The sequence below is a fragment of the Echinops telfairi genome, unplaced genomic scaffold (assembly GCF_000313985.2).
Source record: "Echinops telfairi isolate 266 unplaced genomic scaffold, ASM31398v2 ScPeMD7_7420;HRSCAF=8458, whole genome shotgun sequence".
NCBI lineage: Eukaryota > Metazoa > Chordata > Mammalia > Afrosoricida > Tenrecidae > Echinops > Echinops telfairi.
In genome coordinates, this window is record NW_022111320.1 from 26,345,695 (window position 1) to 26,368,271 (window position 22,577).

The 22,577-nt window shown below is 46.2% G+C and overlaps 1 protein-coding gene across 1 annotated transcript in view; it reads left to right on the top strand.

Moving 5' to 3' along the window:
• The window catches only part of OSBPL10 (oxysterol binding protein like 10), a 375,692-nt gene that overhangs the window by 284,225 nt on the left and 68,890 nt on the right, over positions 1-22,577 (top strand). Inside the window, exons 6-7 of the mRNA XM_045297679.1 lie at positions 5,070-5,280; positions 20,797-20,951. Coding sequence (XP_045153614.1) covers positions 5,070-5,280; positions 20,797-20,951 — 366 coding nt within the window. The remainder of the gene's footprint in view (positions 1-5,069; positions 5,281-20,796; positions 20,952-22,577) is intronic.

Here is a 22,577-nt window from a genome sequence, read left to right on the forward strand (position 1 = left end):
GCCGAGGGTTCTGTTTTGAAGTGTGTACAATTAGAGTAGGTGCATCCAGGAGGGTTTTCAGGGTGGACAGTGGCTGGGTGCATTCCCTCAGGGCTGCCCTTTGCTCTTGAGTTGATAAGCCTTCTTGGAAACTTGAAGGCGTGAAGGGAGTGCTTTAAGAATTTGGAATTGGAGTTTTCTGGTGCAGACAGACTTTGGGGACCACGTTCGTACGCTCATAGGTGTCTTTCATGAAACACTATTGTTAGGGACCCTGGAGTCGGTTCTGACTCACAGTGAGCCTGCGCACAACAGCAGGGAGCATCGCCTGGCCCTGCGCCGTTCTCACAGTTGTTCTTGTGGGGGGCCTACTGTGCTGCCACGGGGTTTATCCTTTCTCTTTGGGGCTCCCCTCCACCTTCCCACGCATGATGTCCTTCTCCATGAATTGGTCTCTCCTGATGACATGTCCAAAGCCATCGGTGGTCCTAAGGAGCTTGTTGACTGTCTTCCTTCCAAGAGAGACCTGTTTGTGCTTGGCAGTCCATGGGACGCACACTGTTCTTCACTGGCACCGCCGGATCGTTCCTCTTTCTTCTTCCTTATTCAGTGTCCCTAAACATCCAGAGATGGAGACAGTTGAAACTTTGCCTTCCGTCCCTGGTGAAGACCCTTCGTCAGTGCGTCCTCATCGAATGTTGAAAGACTAAGAACCACGCTAAACACCTCCAGGGGTGGGAAGCCTACATTTCTTTCAGAATTCACTTGATTTCTTTTGGACTTAGTTCAGTAAGTGTGAAGGTCAGATTGGCATCGATTTGTGATCTAAAAGGCAGGAGTTACGTTTTGAATGATGCAGACAAATAGAGGAAGAATCTCGATGAGCTGTCCACTGTGCTCCAGCCACTGGCACCAAACACCTTCTATTTCAGTGTGAAGTTTATCAGGCAATTTGTGAATGCAGGAGATACCAGAGGTGCATGAGGTTGCAGTGTTTCCAGCATAGGGTAACCCAAGGGGTTTTAGGCAAGGGCTGTTTGTTGTTGCTGTTGCGTAGGGCTGTGCCCTAACCTGCACGGCATTTAACATCCCTCCTCGCTCCCCAAGGAGTTCATGTCCAAAGCAGGAAAGGTGTGTGCCAGGGTTGCATCCTCTCACCATCCTTATTCAGTCTATATGCTGAGCAAATCATCAGAGCAAATGGGTTTGTAGTAGGGGGGAAGTTACATTTTTAATTGTTAACAAACTAAATCTTAACAGACTAAATTTTAAACATGTTACATGTCTAGTGTTTTGATTAACAACAGGCTATCACAAAAAGCATAAAAAGGTAAGGTGTCGAGACCGAAGCTTATGGGAGGGGGAAGGGGTGACGGGGAGGATGGTTGTTTATGGAACACTGAGGTTAGATTATGGTGACAGAAATACCTTGTTAATAAGGTATTAACAGCTGATGATTGTAAGTGGTAACCTGCAAAATCTGAATTTGTAAAAGTGGTACGGCAGATAGAGAAGGGAAAAGAACAGGGTTGGGGGCGCAGTTAACTGTGATGGAACAATCCTATCACCAATAGGGTGGCACGGAGGATTATTGCAATTGTAGATCTATAAAAAGATGAATTGGAAAACCAGCGTAACTAGTAAAACGGTGGTTCTCAATCTTCCTAATGCTGGGACCCTTTCATACAGTTCATGTTGTGGTGACCCCCAGCCAGAAAATTATTTTCGTTGCTACTCCATAACTGTAATTTTGCTGCTATTATAGGTCGTTCAACTCCTCAAGGGGTCACGACCCACAGGTTGAGAACCACTGTAGTAAAAAGTGCCAGCCTTGAGCATTCTGCTCTTTGCAGATCTACCGTATGGGAACAAATTGACAGCAGCAAGTGGAAAGATTCGGTGGGAACCTTTGGCCTTAAGCAGTTCTCTCACAGCTGTCCAGTGGAATTTGTTAATGAGGGAATGATTCAGAAAGGGCTGATGAGCATGGTGGCGATTGGTGTCGTTGAATTACACACACAGAAACTGAGGGATCGGTGTATGTTTTACTGTGTATATTTGCAACAACAGTGCACCCGAAGGGAAACTGGAAACGTTGTGGGGTTATTCTACTCTGCAAAACATGGGATCTAACCGAATTCGACCTTGCAAGTCTGGCTAGACCAGAGGATGTACACTGGTACAGATAGGAACTGGAAACACAGGGAATCCAGGGCGGATGATCCCTTTAGGACCAGTGGTGTGAATGGCGATACTGGGAGGGTAGAGGGAGAGTGGGTTGGAAAGAGGGAACCGATTACAAGGATCTATATGTGACCTCCTCCCTGGGGGACGGACAACAGAAAAGTGGGTGAAAGGAGACGTTGGACAGGGCAAGATATGACAAAATAATAATTTATAAATTATCAAGGGTTCATGAGGGAGGGAGGGAGGAGTGGGGAGGGAGGGGAAAAATGAGGAGCTGATGCCAGGGGCTTATGTGGAGAGCAAATGTTTTGAGAAGGATGAGGGCAATGAATGTACAAATGTGCTTTACACAATTGATGTATGTATGGATTGTGATAGGAGTTGTAATAAAACGATTTAAAAAATCCCATGGGATCTAAGAGGGTGGCAGCTCAGGGCAATGATGTCAGTGTCTTCCCGGCAAATGCCAGTCGCCCCTCCACTCATGGTCACTGCCAAGCCCACTCTTCTTTCATTTCCAAATGTTTCCTCTAAACACAGTTCTGCTCCTCGCATTGCCCTTGGGTGCTCAGTGAAGGCTGTGGAATTGTTTTCCCAGAGCAGATGTAGGGGTTCCATCTCTGGGCACACACCTCTCTCGTAATAGAGTGGAAGATTCTGTACCTAAGAGTTACACACTCTTTTCCGAAAGCATGTTTTTATCCTACTTTATGTAACTGGGATACAGTTAGTTATTTCTGTTGACTGAAACGCAAATACATTCCATCTAGGTAATAACCTGACTTTATTCATCTTTTCTTAGGCGTCCTAATATCATCCTTAATTGTAGAAAAGATAATGGATCACACTTCTCACCCTTGTATATTTTTCCCTTTCAATGTCTCATTTTTGTAAGACAGGGTTGTAGGGTTGGATTTTACAGAAATGCTGACTCCGATACAGAGCTTGGAATCCACCCCGTTCGCAGCTCTGCTTAGAGTTGACTGCCAACGCGTATAGGAGCGCTTTCGTTTGCTTGAGGCTGAATGTAACCGGCTGGCTGTGTCTCCTGACACACAAACTGATGGGGGTGGGCTTCCTCACTTACTGCGTCTCCAGCCCCGCTGTGCTCATCCCGGATCCATTTGGTCAGGGGGGCTTCTGTGGGATCTGCGTCCCGAGTGGGCTCTCTCGCGCTTTCAGTGAGAGAATGGTAATCCTGGGGATTTATTCATTCATTCATTCAACAAATATTGCCGGTGCTTGGGTGCCATCAGTGAGGCTACTCAGGGGCCGACCCCCGCCCTTGTGCAACTTCCACAGGCACGGCAGTGAGCGTCAGGAGATGATGTCAAGGTGTGTTGGAAGGTGGTAAGTCTGTGGAGAACCAGGAGGCTGGCTCCGAGAGATTCCAGACGCCAGGGATCGACCGGAGATGCAAACTGTCAAAGAGGTGGTTGGGGAGACTTTTCCCAAGAAAGACAACTGTTAAGCACAGACCTGAAGGAGAAATGGGTGCTGATGGGACCCCTCTTGTGGACCAGGCACTCATTTAGACGCGTGGTGTGGGTACTTACGGTAAGAACTCTGCGAGCCCATGTCTGTGAACATTGAACTTGAAAGTCATTTTGAAGTAACAGCATCTGTCTCGGGAAGTTTCAAGGGAGGATGTTTTTAAGCAGACCGCTCTAGCGTACAATGGCAAATAGGTATTTGCTTTTAGAGGGAAGGTGAGTTTTGTGTCCAAGTCAGAAACATGGAGTCCCAGGTCTCCCCAGCTGACATCACCATAGTGGTAACAGCACCCAGGGGGTGACCATGCCAATGCAGGAGACTGACTTCACATTAAGGGTGGCTATTATGGGAGGAACCTGGAGGATGTTGGGCTGGAGTCCAGACTAGGGGCTTTTGATCTTGCTTGGATGCTAGCCAGCACCTCGGCCTGGGCCAGCTTTCTTGCTTCAGCTACCCCACTCCTCCTGAAGCCATTGTTAGTTGCAAAGCTTGCAAAGGCTTCACGGGCATCCTCCTGTTTAATGAGATCAGTTGTGAAAGGGGGCGGGAGTGTTGAACTTGACAAGATAACCATTTAAAATCGATTTCTAGCTCTGTACCTTTCTCTCTGGATTTGCAAAATGAAAGACTGCAGTTCGGCTATTGCTTGCCCGTGGCAAATGCTGGTAGCTGTAATTGAAGTTCGCCACAAAATACGCTTATCTTGGCTCTCTTTTGCTCAAGTCGCGACCAGGGCTAAATCCCTGTTTGGCTCTTTGTTGTTCGGTTTGGTTTTCTCCTCCCCTCTGACATCTTCTAGAGTGTTGAGAGACTTCGATCCTCAGTGGGGAGATACTTGGCGTTTGGGGTGGGCTGATGCTGCACTGGTTTCCCTGTGATTTTCATGGGCATCATGGCCAGCCTGAGAGTTCATTCGTGTCTTGGACTTAAAAGAGCACCGCCAAGGAGTTGAGAATTGGCGCCAGAGGGAAAGCGAAGAAGCACCACCTTTGCTGTAGGATGTGCCTCTGGTGCCCCGCTGACTCCGACAGCCTTCTGTAGTAAAAGAACCTCAAAGATGGTCACAAGGATTTCTGTATCTATCTTTCATGTATCTATCGCTGATATACTTTCCGAAGCTCTAAAATCATACCATCAGTCCTGCTGGTGCCTTTCCGCTCTCAGTTCCAAAATTCTCTCGGGATTCGTGTTGTGGGTGTGCGCAATTGACAGGTAGCTGTTTGGAGAGATTTACCTAGACAGAGTTCACTCCTTCTGTGTGTTGCCCTCTGAACTGACTCTGGGCTCACACCTGGGTGATGATGGTCTCTCTCCTCACTGTCCTCCAATTCCATGGTTTAAGCACCGAGTCCCGAGGCTGTTGAGTGAACGACTTCTAACGCTTGCTTCCTCACGGTCTTGTCTTGCAGATGATGAGCCAGGTGGAAGGACAGCAGAAGAGCCTCGTGCACGCCATCGAGTCCCTCCCAGGTTCAGGTCCCCTCACTGCCTTGGACCAGGATCTGCTGCTCTTGAAAGCTACCTCCGCTGCCACCCTCAGCTGCCTTGGGGAGTGCCTCAACTTACTACAGCAGAGTGTGCACCAGGTGGGCCAGCCCAGCCAGAAGCCAGGGGCCTCCGGTAAGACTTCCAGTGGACTGGTGTTTGGAGTGAGCCCTGATGTGTGTCTGTGTTTCTGTCCTTCTTTGTGTGTCTGTTTGATCCTTCATTCACTATCCGTCTGCGTATTCTTTTATCCCAGGGTCTTGTCATCGACTTCCTTCCCACTCTGGCAAATGGTTTTTTCTTCCCACTCGATAGTTAGCATCTTATTAGACAGGTCACTGACACCTTCTCGTGACTACCACGAGACTCATTTCAGACTGGCTGCCATCAAGTAGTAGATCTCTGTGCATTGTTCCTTTGTTCTATGTGTAAGACCCATCGCTAGGAGGCATGTGGCTCGCTACCTGTAACCGGGCTGAATCTGCGGCTTGGGGCCCCCATGCTGTTGGTGCCCGCTCTCTGATGGCAGACTTCCCACCATGTCCTCAGCTTTCAGCCCACTGACCTCATTGCAGTGAGCATCCTCGTGCATGGCCCCTCTTGGATCATGTGAGGATTTCTCTGGGATACATTCAAGAAGCATCCCTGGTTTATGAATACATTAGAGGTGATAATACACTCCCTGAAGCTGTCTCAACGTTTTAGAGGTGGGTTTAATCCAGACGCAGCTAAAGATGTTAGTGCAGAATAAATCTTATAAGAAAGGTGAGGTTTCTATGTCACAGAATTATTAAGTATCACAATTAACAGAATAACAGAAGCCTCATCAAGCTTTATTGCCCAGAGGTCATTTAATTAACAGGGAATTGAGCACCATAGGTGACTAAAAGGATGCTAGGGACATGTCGGCTTTGTATTTCATGTTCTCCTTGAGCGCCCTTTCCTTCCATGCCACTGAAGATTACAGGCCACAGTTGCTTGTCCAGAGTAGATTATGTTGAGGCCATTTGAGTTTCTTCCTGTGATACTCGCCATCATTTCTCAAGTGCCAGTCTTACCCCAATGTTCATCATGTTTTCGGGGTACCTTTACCGAGTAGTTAGTATTGCACCCATTTGTCAGGTGCTGATGATTAAATGGTTTACCCAGGACCCTGGAGCTAAATGACCGGAGCCAGGCTAGAGGCACCCCCTTCCCACTGTAGCATTGACCTCCTTCTGCTAGTGGCATTTTGTTCAGTCCAGAGCAGGCTGCCCAGCGAGTCCTTAAACTGAGACCAGGGATGTCGATGTCTACCCTCACCTTTCAGTTATTATATTTTACTAACGTTTCAGACATCAAGAGCAGTTGCAAGCCTACTATGAAACTTTCCCAAATACTTACAACTGCTTTCCCCAAATGGGAAGATTTCATATTTGTGTCCCTGGTTTCTTCTCTCTCATACATATTACACTTTTTAACCAATTTGAGAGTCAGTGGCAGAAATGGTGCTCCATCCCTTTTAAAAACTGCAGGGCTTATTTCCTTAACGTTTGGGATGCATTTTGATATAACGGCAGCTCGATCAGAATCATTAGATGGGGACACGAGTACAGCCCTGTTTCTGAGTCTACCTACATTCTTAAATTTCCCCAGCTGTGTCATCAGTGCCCTTGATAACAACCTCAACAGAAACATTGCTGCGGCCAGCTCCAGTCCAGGGGAGAATGGGTGTATGTCACACAGGCACAGCGGGGAGGCACCCAAACCTGCTTCTCCACGCGTCCTCTTCCTGCCCGGTCTGCAAAGGGAAAGGAGCGCTCCCGTGAGATGCCGGGCACGTCAACATCTGTGAAATTGGGCACAAGTTTAGGGTCAGGTCTGGAGCCTTTTTATCGCTCTCCACGGTCTCTCTCCCTGCGTGGTAACTTCTAGTCCCTGACACCCAATTACACCCTGACTGTAATTCTGAGCAGGACGATTTTCCTCTTCCTAAAACGAAACTCACTTCCAGACTGTTCTCTAGCAAATCTTCCATTTCCTTTGGTGCTTTCTGTTAGTCCCCTGATGTCTTTCCCTGGGGTGGCACAAGTGGCTTGTGCTGGGTACTCCACGCGAGCTTGCCAGTTCAAATCCACTGAGCAGCTCCTCCGAAGAAAACTTGGTGATTTGCTGCTAGGTGACGGTGCAGCTGGGGAAGGCCCACTGAGCGCAGCTCCACGTTGTAATACCAGGGCTTGCCCTCAGTGGGAATGGACTCCCGAGCAGTGAGCCTTTGGAAGGACAAAAACTACTGGTGCCATTTCGGATGTGGTGACCGATTGGAAGGAGAATTGTTTGGTAGGAGAGGAGACCAATCGGCATGGGATATTATGCCACACATGCGGGGGCTTCCAGAAGTTTGGGAGGTAAATTCCATTATCTTTTCATTCCTTTCCCGCACAAGATTTTGAAGACCTTTCTTGACATGACGTGGCATGACGGAGTTAGTTGCTTCATGGGGTCTCTCCCTATCCCTGTTGAGCCCCTCCGTTATTTTGTTTCTTCCACTCCCATGGCCCCCCCACCATGGAACCTGGCCAAAAGTTGGAGAATCGGGGGCACATGAGGTGTGATAATGGCTATTTTATTTCCTTGTGGTCTTGATACCTTTAAAAGTGATATATCCCATGTGACGCAGTCACTTACGTTTGAAAACATTCTGCATGTATCTGGTAAATCCATGTTATACATTGGGAGAGGAAAAAAAAAAAAACCCCAACAAAATCTATAATTGCTTTCTGCATCCAAACATCTTAGTTGCCTGCAGCTAAAGAGAGTTCCAGAATTTCCCGCTAATGGAGTAAGCGTATGGTGGTGCTGGAAATGTAGCCAGAAAAATGCATTTGTTTAGAGTCTGAGGGCTCTTGAGGTTGATGGTAGCCCACCAATAAAAACATAATGGCTATGCCTACGGCGTGGCAGCCTGAGGTGATGGAAATAAAAAGCTCATTACAGTGAGACTCTGTTAGTATTTTGTGTGGATGTTCAATGGGCCGGGAGGTCCAGATTACCCTCTGAGCACTGAGTATCCATACCGATTGCTCTTGCTTAGCCTCTTTGCTGTCTGACCCTGGCGCTGTGTTCTTCCTTCGCCCACTCCCCTTTTTTGAATAAAAAGTTCCTTTGTGGTCATGCAGCATTTCATCTTCGGTAGCACTACATTCTCCCGTCTGGGGAACAGGTTGGCTTTGGAAGCTTTGCCTACAGATGCTGCTGTCTGAGGCTCATTTTATTTCAAACACGCTCAGTAACTGGACAGGCAACTGAACACAGTATTCATCTACCTCCCACCTAAGCAGTTAGGCTCACCAATCTGTCTCTAATGATCACATTAGGATGCAGGGGTGCCTGAAATGCCTTATTTTAACCCCCTTTTAATGGAGAAACTGTCATTAAAATGAATAAGGAACTTAATTTACCGTATGCAGTTCTCTTGAAGTCTTGATGGTGATTCAAACCAATTCAACAACTTGGTGGAGGCAATGGAGCCCGGCGGCTGGGGCATCTGTTTTTGCTAGCCTGGAGCGGGTGCATCTAATTCTGTAAGAAAAGCCAGGTCCAGCACTCCGACTTAGAAAGGCTGCACTACTTGGAAGTCTGGGCTCTCGCTGGTGGATTAGTGTTCTAAGGCTGCCAAAAGCAATTTCACCAAACCAGGTGACTTAAGACAACAGAAATCTACTTCGCAGTGTAGGAAGCTGGGAAACCTTCTATCAAGTGGTTGATAAGGTTCGTTGCTCCCTGGGGCTTAGGGTTGGTCCTTTCTTGGGCTTGAGGTGGGTGGTCTTGGGTCCTTCCTAACTCTTTTTGTAGTTGCCCCAATCTTAGATGCCCCTTGGCTTGCAATAGGAATTGCAATCTCTGCCTCTATTACCACATGATGTTCTCCAAGTGGGTCTGTATCCACCTCCACCTCTTCTTAGAAGGACGCCATTCCTGATGGATTTGGGGCTCATCCTAATCCAGCCTGACCTCTTTTGAACTTGATCACATCTGCCAAGGCCGTTTCCAAGAAAAGCCGCATTCATAAATTCCAGGGGGGCGTGAATTTTTGAGGGACATTATTCCAGGACAGAGAAATCTGTAATGATTGGGGGGGTGCACAGTACTCTTTTCTGTATTTCCTGGCAGTTACTTGCTTGTAGACCTTGATCTAATGGGAAAAGTTCACATTCAGACTGGGAACCTGTAACCAGACAAACGCATCTATCACCAGATAAGCACTAGGACCTTGCAGGAGCCTTGATGCAAAGCGTGTTTGGAAAGGGACCTTGTTGTCAGAGTTTCAGAGCAGGTGACATTAAAGGCTCAGTGGCCGACACATGGGACCTTAGGCATAAACTAAGAGTAAAAGAACTAGAGACATATATGAGGCTAAGTGAAAAATTATTGCTGGACTGGATGGGTTTATTCCAAACAAAACACGTAACATGTCTGTGGTCAGCGAATGGCTACAGAGACGTTTTCTGTGGCATATTCTTCCCCCAATCACGTTCAGGTGCCTTAAAGAAGGAGGAGGAGGAAGGATTTTAGCAGGGCCAGCCACCTGTCACAGCCATGGTTCTCAGTTGTCCTAATGCCGCACGCGACCCTTTCATATGGTTCTTCATGGTGTGGTGACCCCAGCCATACAATTATTTTTGTTGCTACTTCATAACTGTTGTTTTGGTACTGTGATGAATCAGGCGACCCCTGTGAAAGAGTCACGACCCACAGGTTGAGAACTGCTGTGTTACAGGAATCTGGACAGAGAACAGGAGGGCCAGCACAGAGAATGCACCTCTTGATACTCGCAGGAAAAGCTGAATGGGGGCCAGGGCTGGGGGGAGACAGCGCCACAGTTAAATCTTCGATCGATCATTCTTCTGCTTCTGGTTGGGTTGGGGAAACAAAACACTTCTCTTTAGTTTCCTTCTGCCCTTTGTTCGTCCAAAGGCAGGTACACGAGGGCGTGCAAGGGGGTAGAAAAGGGTTTGAAGGAGTAAGCCCATCTGACCCTGGGCTTTTCTGCTTTTGTCTGTTGTCTCTGATGATCATCCTGTTGATAAGCCTTGGGGTGGGTTAGAAAGTTAAATGGTAAGTAATAGCCAGTCGATTTTGCTTTCAGTTGCTGATATGCTTGAGATGAATACTTTGATTCCAGTCTTCTTTGATGTGTACTTGGAAACATAAACATACTGGTATCTTTTTGACTCTTTTGACCTTTCTGTATCACTTTCCATGGGAGAGCCACTGTTTCTAAAAGACTGTGTTTATCAACTCCCAAACACCACCACTGCTAAGACACACCATCATTTCTGTATTAACAAGAAAGAAAAAGAAAGCCCTGCTAATTAAATTATAAAACCATTAAAAGTAAGGTGAATTCCAATTTCAGAGATATTAAAATGTGAAAATAGATGTGTCCTCAGAGTTAATGAAATATGATTTGACTTGCATTTTTATGATACAATCTTGAGAATCTATTTTTAATAGAGCAATTTAGCCCATCTGTGTTTTTCTTAAAAACTAGTGCTTGTATGTAATGAGAACATTATTATCCTTACAACCCTAGAGTGTTTTTGTGAAAACCTATTTTGAATTCTTCTACTTGAAAAACAAAAACTGCATTGGTTTCCACATTCAGATTAGTGTTACTTTCTCGACCTCGTTGCCCAACTTACGCACGGGCTGTTTACTTACCTTAAAAACCACCGCGAGTGTTTGTTTTCCCCTCGAGCTCCTGTCTCTTCCTCGTGTGAACCCTGCCGTGTCCGCTCACTTGCTCCCTGCTATGGTGTCGCACAGGTTGTCTTCCTTCTACTCATTATTAATCCTTCTTTATGACGAAGTAGGCGCTTTATTACTATGAAGGCGCTTCAAAAAGTTAATGGGGGAAAAAAGAAACGATAACCCAAAATAAGATAACAGAATTTTATATGGTACTGATGTAATTTTTCACAAGCTTTCTTTTTACCTGCATTTGTTTTATGTGTCACTTTGATTTTGATATGTAGCCGGGTTTATAGTCAAGTCTAGGATGGTGACGAGGGTGAGGGGGGGGTGGCGCTTGATTTGAGTGAAAAATAGGGGAGGCAGCAAAGGGATGGAGTGAAGGAACAGGCTATCCACTTCTGGGGATGAGCCACTGGCTGTCTTCGAATGAGCAGTGGGGCACTGGTTGGGGCGCGGCAAGGGATGAAGCTCTCAACTTGAGAAGCACGGACCGTACAGCAGGAGAGGAGCTTCAAAGTAGCCGTGTCATTAGCCTGACTGACTTGGATTGGATGAAACTTTGGGGGCATTGATTCACCGATGGGGCACAACTCAAATGAGGAAAACACACAATTGCAAACATCCACTACTCAGAAGGTGGGATGTGCGAAATATTGACCCAGAAAAATTGGAAGTCAAAAATGAAACAGAACACATGAAGATCAATAATCCTAAGTATGAGTGAGCTAAAGTCGACTGGTATTGGCCATTTTGAATCAGACAATTGTGTTTTGTTATGCTGGGAATGACAAATTCAACAGGAATTATACCATATCATCCAAAAGAAGCTTTATGCTAGTTGTGATATAATAGCTGCATATCTATAAGGAAGACCAATGAATACGCCCATTCAAATTTGCATACCAACTACCAAAGCTACTGATGAAGAAATTGATGAATTTTATCAACGTCTTCAATCTGAGATTGATCAATATGTAGTCAAGGTGCCTTGGTTATGAATGGTGATTGGAATGTGAAAGTTGTCAATACCTACGGAACAGGAGTTAGAAAATAAGGTCTTGGTGGCTAGAAGATTGCATGATATAATTTCGCAAGACCCAGGACTTCATTGCAAATAGCTCTTTTCAACAGCATGACTGGCAACTACACATGTGGACCTCTCCTGATTCAGTATACAGGACTAAAATGGACTACCTCTGTGAGGAGGAGAGATGGAAAAGTTCCCTATTAGCAGCCAAAACAAGGGTACAGAGGCTTACCGTGCACCATGCCAGACCATCACTTGGTCATGTAAGTTCAGGTTGAAGTTGAAGAAATGAAAACAGGTCCGTAAGTGCCAAAATCCAACCTTGAGTAAGTAGATCAGGTCTGGGTTCAGAGACATCTCAAGAACAGATAGGGGCATTGAACTACAGATCTGAGGGTTACCAGTGACAACCCCTGCTGGGCTGTGAGATGACATTAAGAATATATCTGAAGAAGCAAAAGCTCGTTAAAAAGACAAAAGATCAAAGTGGACATTAGAAGAGAGACTGAAACGTGTTCTTAATCAGCATAGCTAAGGCAAATCGAAGAAATGAAAGAGCTGAAGAAAACGTTTCAAAAGGCAGTTTGAGAAGTGAAAGATTTTAAAGTGAAATGTGCAAAGACCTGGAGTTCGAAAATGGAAAGAACACCGTGCACTCGGCATGTCTCAAAGTGAAGGACCTGAAAAAAAGAAAAAAAATCAAGTATTGAGCTTCAATACTGAAGGATTCCATGGGCCAAATATTGAGCCATGCAGGAAGTATCAGAGCCATGCAGAAAGTGGGAGGAAATCCGAGTCACTGGACCAAGAATTGGTCAACATTCAATCATCTCACGAGATAGCATATGATCAAGAACTGCTTTTATGGAAGAAGTTCAAGCTCATTAAGGTCATTAGCAAAAAATAAGACTCCAGGAGTTGACCAGCTACCATTGGAGTTGTTTCAGGAGACGGTTGAAGCCCTGGAAGCACTTACTTATTTATCCCAAGAAATTTGGAGCACCTGTAACTGGTCAACTGACTGGAAGTGATTTATATTTGTCCCCATTCCAAAGATAGGTGATGCACAGACTGTGGAAATTAATGAACAATATCATCAATATCACATGCATGTAAAATGTTGCTGAAGATACTTCAAAAGTCGTTGTAGCAGTGTGGCAATAGGGAGCTACAAGAAATGCAAGCAGATTCAGAAGAGGATGTGGAATGAGGGATATCATTGCTGATGTCAGATGGCTCTTGGCTGAAAGCTGAGAGTACGAGAAAGGTGCTTGTGTTTATTGACAATGCAAAGGCACTCACCTGTGGATCATAACAAACAATGGATGGCCTTGAGAAGAGAGGGAACCCTAGAACACCCCCCCCCTTGTGCTCATGAGGAACGTATGTAGATCAAGAGGCAGTTGTGCAAACAGAATAAAGGAGTACTGCATAGTTTAAATTCACTAAAGCTATGTCTTTATAGGGTTGCTGAATTATGTGAAGAATGTGGCTTAAGGACTGGAGGAAGGCTTATTAACAACCTTGCTTGCATTAAACGAAGAGGACTTGAAACACTTGCTGAAGAAAGTCAAGGACTGCAGCCTCCAGGGTATGATTGCAATTCCATGGAAAGAAAACCCAAATCCTCACCTCTGGACCAATAGACGGCATCGTGATAAAAGATGGATGTTGCCATGGATTTAATTTTGCTTAGCTCAACAATCAGTACCCATGAAGGAGTTATCAAGAAACAAAACCACGTATTCCATTGGAGACACCTGCATAAGTCACTGTTAAAGTATTAAGGAGCAAAGCTGCCACTTTGAGGCCTAAAGCATGGCCTGACCCAGGGATTTTCAGACGCCCCAGATGCATTTGGAAGCTCCACAAGGAATAAGGCAGGCTGCAGAGAATGAGTGCGTTTGAATTAAGTATTGGAGAAGACTCTAGAAAGTACCGTGGATTGCTAGAAATACAGCCAGAATGGTCCCTGGGAGTGGGGGCGGTGAAATTGTCTCCTGTCCTTTAGGCATGTTATCAGGAAAGATCACGATGCCCCTGGGGAAGGGCATCCTGTTCGGTCAGGTGGAAGGGAGGTGGAAAAAGACCAGACCCTCGATGAGATCGATTGCAGCAATGGGGTCAAGGGTAACGATGGCGAGGATGGGCCCGGAGCAGGCATGATTTTGGTATGTTCTTAGCGGTGCTATGAGTCACAGTGGACTTGATACCACTTTAACAACAACAACGGAAATCAGCCATGATGGTAAAGACCACTTCAATGTAACCTTTTAAAGAATTAAAATTGGCACCAAGTAATCCATGATGAACAGAACATCCACATTTATAATAAAGGCAGAGGCAGTAGTTTGGGAGAAGCAAGCAAGGTCAAGTCGCTTGAGTTGCTGATTTTTTTATCTTCATGGTGATTTAAAAATATTGCTTAATGCAATATTTTATTTTAATCCTATCACTTAATTATTGGGTTTGTTGGTAGCTTCTTAATATTGCACGTGCGCAGGGTCGTATGTGCGTGGCCCCTTAGTCCTAGCCTTCCTCAGCTCTGTGCTTAACTTGATGCGCTGCTTTGACCCTTTGATCTATCTACTCGCTCTTGTTTGTCATTGTGCTTTGTCTTTCCATCTCTTGGTACATATCTTCAAGTTGTTTATCCTCAAGACGGTACCCTCTGTGTGAGTGTGGGCACCGTTACCGAGCAGGCTTACGGCGCAGCATTTAGCTGTGTGTGTAGACTGGGCCTAGGCCGTCTGGTTTTCAATTCGGCTTCTGTCACTTATTAGCTTCTTGTGCCTGTTTCTTTGTCAGATGAGTTCAGTCATAATCCTTGATGGGGTCATTCAGAAAATGTCAGAATCGTCTTGGCATCTAGTACAAGCTCAATAAGGGGTGGCCATTGTTAGTGGTTGGACGTTGGCCTGCGGTCAGCATGGTTGGCAGTTCAAGGCCACCAGCAGCTCCTCGGGAGAAAGATTGGCTTTCTACTCCCATGAACAGTTGCAGTCTCGGAAGCCCACAGGGGTTCGCTCTGAGTCACCGTTGACTGGATGGCAGTGAGTTTGAGCTTGGGTGGAAAGTTAATTTGGCAGGGGATGGACATGACCTCATCTCTCTATTCCAGATCTGTATGTTTGTATTTTCTTTCATTCATCCTCTGGTTTTTAGTGTGGCAGTGAAGTTCAACACTGGCCTGATTTTTATGCCCTTCAAAGTTTGATCTGCATTTTCTGTCTAAATGACCTGTCCTTCATACCCTCTCTTATCTCCCATCTCGTTACCATCTCTGTGAATTGCACGCTGGCAGGGCACCCTTGTTTTCAGACACTGCTTGTTGGTGTTGTGCAGCATGGATTCTTTATCCAGGAATCGGTGTAAAATTTAACTCCACAAATGCTGACTTGCTTTTCTCCACGTAATTCCATAATGCACCCGTCTCCCTTTTTGCTACTCTGGCTTCCTCCTCCTGTTTCAGAGAGGCTGCCTCATCCTGTACTGCGCTGGTGTTGCCATGACACTTTACAGCAGAAATTCCAGCGATCCGCTCTAAAGCATCTCGACAATGGCATTTTTCTCTCCCAGTTCTGTCCAATCTTTTCGCTCTCTCCATATTAGAACTTTCCTACTGCTTCTTCAAATGAGACAGGTCCATCCAGACTCCCAAACTGATGGCCAAATTTTTGAGTAGCTGGACTCATTTCTAGCTTCACTCAGTGGTTCTTTGATTCTCTGAATCCACGGAGAATGCAGAAAACGATATTTGCCCCTATGTATGCACTACCTTCCTGTTGTCTGCCTGGTCTTTGTTTATCCCAGTATGTAGTGTGCCGTTGACAGTCTAGATTCTCTTCTTTCTGCCTCACTGGCTCCTGGGATACCATCTATGGGTGATGGGGCAAAGGTGAGATGTCGGAGTGATAGAGGCAATGTACTTTCTTGATTGCGTGGACAAGCAGAGATTGTTTTGTTGTTTTCATGATACTTTTCAAGATATCTTCACTTCTCTACAGGACATTATTGTTTTAAGTATTGTACCTTGTATTCATGAGACTGATGCCCAATATTTAAAGTCCGAATCTACTCTGGGTCTTTGAGGCATAAGTCAGTTAGCAGAACAGGTAAGAAATGCCTTTCCAGAGGAAGGTAAAAGGAAACAGAGGAATTATCTAGGAAGCAAAGCTATGGGTGGAAGTATAAACGTAGATGTGTACTTAAGTAAATATATTAATTCATAAAAATAGAGGTATTTGCATAGGTACATATATTTATATGGCAATACATTGAGGGAAGTGCAAGAACTTTGGGCCTCTGCTCAAGCCCTCCCTCAATGCAAGAACACTTTGTTCTAACAACCTGGTATTCTGTGATGCTTACCCTCCTGCATGATCACTGAAGACAAAATGGGTACACAAGCAAATGTGGTGAAAAAGCTGATGGTGCCTGGCTATCAAAATATATAGCATCTGGGGTTTTAAGGGCTTGAAGTTAAAACAAATGGCCATCTAGCAGAGAAGCAACAAGCCCACATGTAAGAAACACACAAGCCTGTGTGATTATGAGCTGTCGACAAGATCAGGTAACAGGCATCAGAAGACCCAAAATAAACAAGCAAGCAAGCTAACAAACTTATTATTGAGATCGAGGGTGCTTGGAGCAGAGACCCAAAAACCCATCTGTAGACAATGGGTCATCCCCCACACAGAAGGGTCACAAGGAAGGGATGAGTCAACCAGGGTGCAGTATAGCACCAATGAAAGGCACAATATTCCTCTGGTTCCTTGAGGCTTCCTCATCCCCCACTGTCATGACCTCAATCCTGCCTTTCACTGCGGCCTAGCCAGAGCATGTACACAAGTACAAACAGAGCTCGGGACACACGGAATCCAGGTCAGATAAACCCCTCAGGAACAGAAATGGGAGTAGTGACACCTGCAGGGTGGGGGGAGGTAGAGAGATGAGGGGGGAGGAAACCGGGCGGGAAGGGAGATGGCTGCTGATAGAAGATATGAAAATAATAATTTATCATTTGTCAAAGGGTCATGAGGGTGGGAGGGTGGAGGGTACGAAGAGGAGCTGATACCAAGTGCTCAACTAAAAAGTAAATGTTGAGAAGATAATGATGGCACCATATGTACAAATATGCTTGATACAATCGATGTATGGATTGTTAAAAGAGCTGTAAGAGGCCCCAATTAAATGATCTTTATAAAAATGCCTTTCCATTCTCTATTAAAGCAGTGCTTCACGTTAATTGTGTTTTAGGTGAAATGTTACATAAGTTAGGTTCCCATTTTAAAGCTTTTATAGAGACCGGTCCGTGACATTAATGATAATGTTGACATTGCGCCAGCATTCTCATTTCCGTTTTGCTTGTTCCGATTCCCTGGGTCTAGCTTCCCCTCCTGACCCTCTCATCTTCGCTGCTGGGTCAGTATTGATCACTTGGTCTCGTAGTTAATTGTTGAAGGGAACACATTACGCATGAGTGGAAGTATTTATTTTGAAGCCAGTCTGGCTGCAAGGTGACCTGTGGGAATAGCTTCAATTCCAAGTTTAAAGGTTATCTTAAGATAATGGTCTTGGAAGTTTCCGTAGCCTCTGTTGGTCCAGTAGTTCTGGCTGTTTAAAGAAAATTTGAGTTTTGTTTCACAATTCTTTTCCTGTTTTCTCTGGTCAGAGTAGTTGGTAGTGGAGGCTGGGCACCCTCTAGTTCTTCTCTTCTCAGGTTAGAAGAGTTTGTGGTGCCTGTGGGCTATCCGTCTCTCCTTGTCTTCTTATGAGTTGACTAACAGCTGTATCTCGATGGCTCCTCACAGGTTTTTACCCACCTCTCTGAGGGCAGATTCTGGTGCTTTGAATCCTGGGTTTCCTGAAGCCAGCCTCTTCTGCTTTACTGTGTCTGAAGATGCCTCCCCGGTTCTTGAGTAACCCTTCGGTCTGTGATTTTAGGGTTGTGACTTTCTCCCCTTTTAGTGACAGCAAGGACTGTTAGACCGAAGCCGTTTGACACGACACATGTCTCCTTTCTTCTCCTTTTTTAATTTGTACGAGGCCATGAGCTCGCAGTCATTAAAAACGTACTGTCTCTGGATATCGTAGTCATTCCTTCATTCATCAAATGTTGACTGAGTGGATGTCCTATGTGGGGCTGTGGTCCCGGTCCTGGGAACCTGTGACGCAAGGGCAGCACTGCCCCTGCCTGAGGGAGCTGACGCTCTGGCCAGAATGCATTCTGATCGTGCCAAGTGCTGTGAAGGTGTCCACAGAGTGATGTGACAGGGAGTGTCTGTGGGGGCTGGAGAGGTCCCAGGAGGCCTCTCTGTACAAGTGATGGTTGTGCCTGACCCCTGAAGTCACACGGAGACTCCGTCCACCTCCCAATGCGGCAGCTGGAGAGGTCAGCCTTCAGGAAGAGGGGAACTGCACATGCAGAGCCTCTAAAGACTATCATGAACTTGGCTCATTTGAGGAATGGAAGAAATCTCAGCATAGTCTGAGCATAGGGGGTGACAAGGTGAGGGAAACTACGTTGGGTGGGCTGCTCCGTGGTTTTGCCCTGGAAGAGGGGTGAGGAACATCTGGTCCACGGGTAGTGGAAGGCCCACAATAGCATCCGTACCAGCTGACATCACCCGCCTCACCACAGAGCAGCAGTTCCGGCCATCGCTTCAGGGGTGAGTGAATGAAATGTTTGACCACATATACACAAGGCTCAGTTTTAAGTTGATAATTTTATAAATATCCAAATGGCCCTTGGAAGAAAGAAGGCTACCCCCCTCCTTCCCCTTAAAAGATAAAGCCAAATCATTTAGGTTTTATTCTGATTGCACTGAGAAGTCATTTGAGGGTTTTACAGCAGTAATCTAATACTTGACATTTAAAAGCGATAGAGAGTATTGTCTAGAATGTTATTTTTGGAGAACACGGTACCTACCAACTCACACACATGAGCACATACGCCTCTCTTTCCAGCTGCCTCTGGCGTTTTGTTTCCATCAGTAGATTCCCTTGGGGTGTTCATATTTGGGGGCGCGTGGAGATGCGCTTGGGCAGCTCTAGTGAAGAGGCTGGCAGGTATCACTGACCGCTGAGGGGATGCCGATTAGGCGGTCTCTGCTCTGCCCGGTGTCCCACTTCTTCCTAGACTGAGAACGGAATGTTAGGCTTCTTATCTTTTATTTGCTTATTTGAAGCAGGGCTTTGGAAGAACCTGTGAAAAGCTTTTGTCTTCGTGAGCTCCTTGATGTCTTTCTCTGTTTCAAAATCGAAACTTCCCACTGGCCTTTTTCTGCTTGGGCCTCCGAGTTTTCATAGTTTTTTGCTTCTGACCCTTGTAGGCAGGCGATAGTGGTAACTGTGAGGCAGGCTGTGTGTGTGAGTTCAGTTCACCCCCTCGGCGGGACCCCAGAGCATGCCATCAGCATTCCAGGGAACACTTGTCCCCCAGGGCCACGAGAGAGAATGGTACTATTGCCAGGAAAGCACCAGCCGAGGAGAAGGTTTCTCCTCTGTGTGCCGGGCCTAGGAGACGCACGGAGGATGGTGGACAGAGAACCATGCACAGGACATTGAAAAGATACAAGCAAACCCATAGATGGTAAATTAGCTGAGTTTGAAGCCAGTTCAGTTCTATGAAGGAGCCCTGGTGGTGCAGGGAGTCTCCTTGGGGCTGGGCCGCTCCCGCACGAGTTGGTGATTCAAACGCTCCCGCGCGAGTTGGTGAAGCAAAGGCCTGGTGATCTGATTCCAGAAAGTTTAACTCCAAACCCAAACCCATTGCCATGAAGTTGATTCTGACCTAGAGCAGCCATGGAGGACAGAACTAGAACTTCTCCATAGTATATGTGAGGCTGACGTTTCAGGGATGCACACTGCGACATCTTTGTTCCACAGAGCAGCTGGTGGGTTTGAACTGCCGACCCTTTAATTAGCATCTAAGCACTTCGCTGTACTACGAGGGGAGACCCTGCGTGGTAATGCTGCTGTGTCACATGGGGTGGTTCTGAGTCAGAGTTGGATGGCACACATCATCATCTAATGAGAAATGTCCCTCTCATTCCTTCCCCCAATATTAAGCATATTAAAATATTCTGTGATACATGACTTTTAAAATAGTAGTAGGGTACTCACTGTTAATGAGTTGCTTCTGACTCAAGAGTGACCCTCTAGGGCGGGGTAGAACTGCTGTGGTTTTTTAAGACTGTAACTATGGGCGTAGAAAGCCTCCTCTTTCTCCCTCAGGGTGACTGGTGGTTTCGAACCGTAGACCTTGAGGTTAGCAGCCCAACACATAATCGCTGTGCCATGAGGGCTCTTTAATACTAGCGTAGGGGGCTTTTGTTTTTCATGGCTTGAGGGATGATTAGAGAGCTGCTTTTGCTTCCCAAGTTGGGGTTCATAAGAGTGCATCTTGCGATATTGAGATGACCAGCCCTGTCAGCGATGGGGCTCCCGGCATCGGCTTCCTTGTCATCGGCACATCTGACTGCAGGCACCTTTGCTCAATAGTGATCATCGTGTCAGTTCACACCGAAACCACCGTTGGAGCAGCCCAGTTTTAATAACATTTGACTTCTGGTTTTTATTGTTAACTCTCTGATTAACATGAATCAAGAGAAGCACTCATAAGAACCTTTGGCTTGGGCAAAGGAGATTTGTTTTTGTCCAGATTGCGGGGGTGGGGGGGGCGGCGGTGGCAGGCAGTCTGGTCCTCACGTCATACAGAAGCTGCTTAAAGCTGCTTTGGTTTCTTCTTTACATCAAGCCTCATGTGCATCCTCCGCAGGCCCATGGGAATCAGGTTTCCTCATACAACGAGGTGTAAGTATTTCTTGGGCTTATAAATGTTCCATTTGGAAGATACTTGGCATCATTCTAGGTCTTTATTTCAGAAAACATCCTGGGATGGCACGGGCCCAAGTCACATTCCACAGAGCAGCTGAAAAACGGAACCCTTGGCTCTCTGCCACCTGCCAGTGCCAACATAACCTGGGCCATCTTGCCAAACTCCGCTGAAGACCAACCCACCTTACAGCCCGAGCCGGAGGTAAGCTAGCCACCCTCGCTTAGCGCATTCATAGCTTGTGGGACTGCTTGTTCAGAAATACGGTAATTATATTTGTAACTTGCTCATTCCTGTGTTTCCAAAGGAGACAAATTATAAAATGGAAGACTTGCTGGGGAGAGAGATAGCCAGCCTGGCACGCCTCTTGTTCCCGTGTCTGGCATCTGCTGTGGGTGAATTGTGCCCTGAGAGTAAGGGGGTGTGGGGAGTGGGGGGCTCCCATTTTCATGGAAATGGGAGTCATTTTGACTTTGGGAGAAATTCTTCTTGACTGATTAAAACAGTGCCTATTGGCATGATGGGAGCAGTTACAATATATCGTGTCAGTCCCCAGAATAATGGTGGCTTGCTGTGGTTCATGCTAACACAGCTCCTGCCTTACCTGCTTGGTTCCCGCATGCTACAGAATCTGGCCAGGGCAGTGGCCAAGCCTCCCGGTAGGTGCTGCGCTGCAGCCCAGGCTGCGGCTACAGAGGTTAACTGCCCTGCCTTGTTAGGGAAGAGTGGCCCTTGTTGCTCTTAGGGCCCAGCCAGGCTCTGGTCATTAAACTTCATGGATTTTATGCCATCAGCCCAACTGTCTATATGTAAGTCGCAGAGGGAGCCAAATGCAGCCGATGACACTTGTCCTTTTTGTCATGAGTGAATTTGTGTTGCTTCTTTTCATTTTGAAGCCAGGTGCCCTCTTGACGTGATCTCTCAAGCTGGACTGAGACCCACTTAACCATGTGTCAGAGATTAGTCGTGATTGCAATTGAAATCATTTTACCCTGAAAGTTGCAGAGCACTCTACCAAATCGATTTTGTACAGTTGAAAGGCCCCTGGCAGCTTTCTTCAATCAGTTGATCCTGGTTATCAATCAGCATGTTTCTCCACGCACAGATGGGAGTTTAGCTCTTATGAGAGACAGCATTGTTTGACACACACCCCCCAACCACAGGCCCAGTATTTAATTAGAATCTCGACGATGATGATGATGAAGAATATGAATTAATACCCACCGCCATTAACCCATAGTGACCCTATCTAGGGTCTCTGAGGCTGTACGTTTTTGATAGGGGCAGGTAGCCTCACCTTATAACGGGTGGCTTTGAACTGCCAACCTTGCTTTTCAACCCAATGCCTACCCACAGTGCCACCAGAGTCCTTACGAGGGGAATTGGGGATGGGGATTTCTCACCTGCCTTTGGCCTCTGCTCACATAAGGAGTTTCAATTTGGTGGGGGGTGCAGCTCATGTGAAGATGAATTAGAAGGTAAGTTGGTGACTGTAAATGGTAGGAGCCCCATCGTCATAGTGCTCCTTTGGGAGACTCAGCTGGGTTGGCATTCGAGGATGAGATGCCTAGCTGCAAAAGAGTTGAAAAGCTACGATCTCTTTTTTCTCCTAGAAAAGAGCCTTTGGGGGATCACACTGTAATGCACATATTTAAAGTCTTGCTCTAGAGGGAAATGAAGAGTATAGATAGGAGTTATTAGATCTTCAGAAAACCCAGCAGGTCCCATAGCCTAAAAAACTTACTTTTAGGACTGGTTATTTGAATTCCTTATTCTGTGAATTCTTTTTAGTCCTCAGCTCCCCCGATAGGTGCTAGCTTTTGTACCTGA